We start from the raw sequence: 5,032 nt of genomic DNA, 5'->3' as shown, positions 1-5,032 counted from the left end.
CGCGGTGACCAGACTGCACAAGCAGCTGAAGGTGGACGCGACACCTACCGGGGGCGAGAGGGCACCATGTTGGCAGTGATGGTGATGCATCCCGTCGCCTGCCCGCGCATGCGCATGCGCCACCGCGGAGCCAACACAGCGCCGACCTGCCGGCGAGGAGCACACGGCGGACCTACCTCTTGCCCACCGCAACGGGAAGGCTGCTCGTGCCGGCGCGCTCGACGATCTCCAGGGCCAAGCTGCATGCTGTCGCGTACGCCTGCTCCTCACCGCAGTACCGCGGCCACACCAGCATTTCTTGGAGAAGCAAGATCAAGCTGCAACAAAATGTCTATCATTCTTCCTGCATTTTTTGGTGTCCAGCAAGCTTCATCTAGTCATGCCAATGTTCCTGTGCATCAAGTTGCAGTGCAGCCAACTGCATCTGTTCGTGGTCAAGTTCCAGCAAAGCAAAAAAAAAAACGGAAGAAAGGCTAGCCAAGCAGAAGGGAGCTCAGAGACACCAGGGAGAAAGATGGTGGATAGCAACGGTCGGAAGGGGCGCCGATCTGTAATTCCCTATCTATGGCGGCAGCAGCGACGGCAGGGGGTGAGCGGGGGCGTGTGAGAGCGAGGGCAGCTCTTCTTTGGAGTCGTGGACCAAGCTGGCCTTACAGGAAACAAAAGATTACCTGCCTAAACGGCCTCTCGCTCAATACTACTGGCCTATGGGACTATAATTTGTACCGTAAAAAGCCTCAACGCTGCAGGGTATAGCTCATAAAGTTGAACCAACATAGCAGCAAAAACCAATAAATCCTTTATTGAAAGCCACCGCTGATGTGGAACACTGAAATGTACATGATCGAGCTACAACTTTACGTACATACGAACAACTACTCTGATTCAGACTCTGGCATGGCCGACGCACGGTCACACTCCAATTCAAACATACCACGAAACACCGTCATCTTGTCCGCAGCAATGGCCACCGACGCCTGCACCGAGCCGCGCTCCCTCCCGGCGACGAGCACCATCTCACCGTCGTGGTTCATGGAAGCCAGCTCCACCCTCGCCGGCCTCCCGAACCCAAAGTCCACTCGGTACGCGGGGAACCACGGCGACCCTGCCAGAATGACCGCGCGGCCCGGCGGGATGGCCGCAAACTTGGTGCACCACCGGACGCGGTCGCCGAGCGGGTCACGCTTCACCTCGGCGACGGCCTCCTGTATAGCCAGGAGCGCCGTGGACGGCCCGTCCGGCCCCGCGAGCTGCCACCCACTCAGAGAGGCCGTGCAGAGCGCGAGGCAGTTGCCGACGTACGCGCCCGGCACCGGCGGCGACATGTGGGCCCGACAGTCGGCGAGAAAGACGGCGAAAACCAGGGCGTCGTCGGTGAAGCCCCTGGCCCGCGCGATGGACACCCACCCATGCGCCGCCATCGCCGCGAATGTTGACGGTGGCATGCACGTGTTCACGGCGCCGGCCAGACGCTGCTTGAGGCGCTGAACCGCAGACGCGGCGAACGTGAAAGTCCGCCGGCTGAGACAGAGCTCGCGTTCCCGCGCGGCATCTTGCTTCGGAGAAACCTGCAGGGGATTGGTTGTCAGTTTGTGGCATATCGCGTAGTGTATCATTTAACCTTAACCCACAGCTTAAAGTGGTAAATTTTTGAAGTGTTCTGCAGCAGGGGCCGTGTCCTTTTAATCATTTGCTCTTTTGATACTGAATTTGATACTGTTCATTATCAGACAAGTACACTGGAAATCCCCAATTCCCACAACTATCTAAATCAGACAAGATATATGTATATATGACTCTATGTTTAAAGAGAGAAATTTGTCTTTCATTGAAACATCTCTATCTCTAATCATCAATTACACATAAGCAATCAACCTTTCACTTGAAGCTTCGATGAAGAAATGATGTTATACTACTTTGATGCATGCCCATGTTCTTTTCAGACTAATCAGACCTTCCTTGGTAGATACTACATTCAAGTGGCTACATGTACATGAGCGGGATTATATACGGATCGCACATGCATGTCTTCGTGTCGTGCTGCTAGCCACATCCTGTCAATCACTATATGACTGTGTGTGGGCATTGCCGACAGGCGTCACGAGCGTCTATGGTGACGTCTGGCCGCTTTTTGCAATTTATTATAGTACACATATGTCTTCACCACCTGTGATGATGTCCGTGTACGTATCACATCTTAGTGAACTAATTGTGATGGAGACTCGTGCGAGATGGCACAAGATGAGAGCCGGTGGCCGACAGACTCAACTAGCCAGGGAAGAACCAAGGAAGAAGTTAATGGTGTTCTTTTCTGTAGGAAAGCCATCATAAGGGCTCTAGAGCATCTCCAGTCGCCCCAAACCATCCCAAAAAGATTTGGGGCACGTCGTCCCAAACCATCCCAAAAAGATTTGGGGCACATCGGAAAAAAAACGGTCTCAGCCGCGTCCCTCAAAGTCTGTTTTTGTCCGGGGTGGCCTGATATGGTGTTTGGCGCCCGAGCCCATCCCCGCTACAGGGGACGCTTCGGGCACACCGGACATAAGGAAAAGCGAGGCGGGGAGTGGCGGGCGACACAGAAAAAATTCGTCCCCCACTCCCGCCAAATCGCGCCTCTCCCGCCACATCGCGCCTCTCCCGCCGCGCATTTCTACCATCCCAACACATTTGACCTCATATCCCGCCGATTCATTTCTCCCTCCCGCCGTCGCTACTCTGTTCCTCCCGCCGCCGCTACCCTCTCCCCATCCATGGTGCCGCCGATAGCCCGAAAAAGAATGGTCAAGAAAACGGCCAAGAAGCCGCCGGGCAATGCGACGAAATGGGCGAAGGCGCCCTTCACGAAGCCGCGGAAGGCGCCAGCTCCGAAGAAGAGGCCAGAAGGCTAGACCGATGATCAGTGGCATCAAGACTGTCTGCGCCGGAAAGTTGAGGAGGAGGAGGAGGAGGAGGAGGGGAAACGAGACCCCAAGTGGACACCTCTGGAGGATCAATGTCTGTGTGAGTCGTGGGCGACGGTGAACCATGACTTCATCATCGGCGCCAACCAAAAGTATGGGAAGTATTGGGCGAGGATCAATGCCGAGTTCGATGAGTGCAAGCTGATGATCAACAGTGACTACAATAAAGTGATAATGAAGAGGAGCCAAAAGGCAATGTCGTGCGATGGGCCATCATCCAGGCGTCGGTGAACTTGTTCCATGGGTTCCATCACGAGATGGAGACCAGAGACGAGAGCGGCGTCGAACTCAGCCAAATGGTGCGACTCTTTCTTACATAATCTATAGCGTCTATATTTTGTTCGATGAAATGATTACGTTTCCTTTAGTTAGTTTGACGAGGCCTTACCACTAAAAGACGTTAGTAGTAATAGGATCTGAATTTGTCATGGCGATTTCGTTTTTTAATTATAGTTTTTTAATTATAGTTGGCTAGTAGAAACACTGGGAACGCTCACCCGAGGGAAGTCCGGCGCGAGTTGCCGCAAGAATAACCTGGCAAGGTCGTCGTCCCCGTCGAACCGCACCAGCCTCCGGTCATGCAGAGGCTCCGGCCCGACCAACACGGGCCACACCTGGCCCTCCATGACACCCGCCGCGGCCGCCGACCACATCTCCAAGAACCGCCACAGGCCGCGCCCATCGGCTGCCGAGTGATGCACTGCCACCCCCACCGCCACGCCTCCGACGAACTCCGTCACCTGCGCACGAAGCCTCGCTTTTCAGAAACGCGGCTGACCCAAAATAAATAGTAGTAAGAAAATAAGGGTAATTGCTCGCGTGGCGAACCTGCGCCGCCATCACGGTCGCCGGGAGCTCGTCCCGGCGGATGTCCGGAGCAAGCTGCCGAAGCGCCTCCTCGTCGTACTCCTCCTCGACGAGCCTGTCGAACTCGAGGTCCGTCTCGGCCTCGATTAGCGCGACGCTGCAGGCGCCCTCCCCATCTGGGAGTACGATGGACAGTTCCTGTGAGTCCGGCGAGCTGGTCAGCGCGCCGGCGAACGGGTGGAAGGCCGGGAGCACCCGCTCAAGGGAGGATCTGAGGGCGGCGACGACGTCCGTGAACGGCGGTAGGCTGGGCGGAGAGCGGTAGAGGAAGACGCGGCGGACAGGGGGCAGAGTGACCCAGTAGGCGTCGAAGGGAGACAACGGGACTCTCCGACCCGGTTCCGGCAGCGGCGCGCCGCCGGCCGGGAGAGCGATGGCCGAGGTCTTCCTGGGACGCACCATAGTAGGGGGCATCTTCTCGGTCGCTTGCTAGCTCTAGCAGAGAGCCAGAGACCGGATAGATACGAGGCGGCAGTGCGGCACGCAGCTGTCTGCTTGTTCGCTAGCTTGCGTGTTCCAGCGGATGGTGCCACCGTTGCAGACATGCAGTGCTTCTTGTCCTGTCCGATGGAAATTGACGGTTCATCTGTGCCCAAATGGTTATGAAATCAAGTAGTAATACTAAATATGGAATAAGTTTAGGTAAGCAGTGTGCTGCGGTGTTCCACGTGAGCACACATCTGTTCCCACTAATTTTGATTATTATTTTTAGATAAAAAGGCACTCAACTGCGTAGCTTTCAATTAACAAACCTATCATCGGTGAAACCACACACCCACACGAACTACCAAAGAATCTACAACCGGAAGGGCGACCAACGGTTGGCCATTACTAAGGGCATCTCCAGCGGCGCGACGCAAACGGATGCTGAGCGACCGTTTTCGTCCGCCATGACCGGAAATGCGTCTGGGACCTGCTCCAGCGGGGCGACGCAAAGTAACCAGACCGTCCGCGGAGACGCAAACCTGGCCCAAATATGCGTCAAGGTTTGCGTCTCCGCGGACGCTAGGCGGTCGCGCGGAGCGTTCTCCATTTCTTACCCGTTCCCGCAAGTCAGGGATAGCGAAATCGACCGCTTCGATTTGCTTCCTTTTCCTCTTCTTTGCTGCCCTAGTGCGACGCCACCACCTCAACCCCACCCGCCCCGCCGCAGCGCCGCAGTAGTCGCCGTCGGCTCCGTTCTCACCGCGCGGGAGAGCAGGATC

General features: G+C 56.1%; 1 protein-coding gene across 1 annotated transcript; it reads right to left on the bottom strand.

The window, feature by feature from the left end:
• Positions 1-784: 784 nt before the first annotated feature.
• On the bottom strand, positions 785-4,242 carry LOC124688704 (agmatine coumaroyltransferase-like). The gene is made up of 2 exons (XM_047222340.1): positions 3,789-4,242; positions 785-1,568 (listed from the first exon to the last, which is right to left on the bottom strand). The coding sequence occupies exons 1-2, from the start codon at positions 4,239-4,241 to the stop codon at positions 876-878; spliced, it is 1,146 nt and encodes a 381-aa protein (XP_047078296.1). The 5' UTR covers position 4,242; the 3' UTR covers positions 785-875.
• Positions 4,243-5,032: the final 790 nt, after the last annotated feature.

The sequence above is a fragment of the Lolium rigidum genome, chromosome 2 (genome assembly GCF_022539505.1).
Source record: "Lolium rigidum isolate FL_2022 chromosome 2, APGP_CSIRO_Lrig_0.1, whole genome shotgun sequence".
Taxonomy (NCBI): domain Eukaryota; kingdom Viridiplantae; phylum Streptophyta; class Magnoliopsida; order Poales; family Poaceae; genus Lolium; species Lolium rigidum.
This window is presented reverse-complemented; position numbering and strand designations above follow the sequence as displayed.

Bases quoted from the DNA above. Each gene is read 5' to 3' on its own strand.
- LOC124688704 (XM_047222340.1), bottom strand. From the start codon at position 4,241: ATGCCCCCTACTATGGTGCGTCCCAGGAAGACCTCGGCCATCGCTCTC. The intron at 1,569-3,788 runs GTTCGCCACGCG...AATCCCCTGCAG, and splicing joins CGACCGTGATGGCGGCGCAG to GTTTCTCCGAAGCAAGATGC.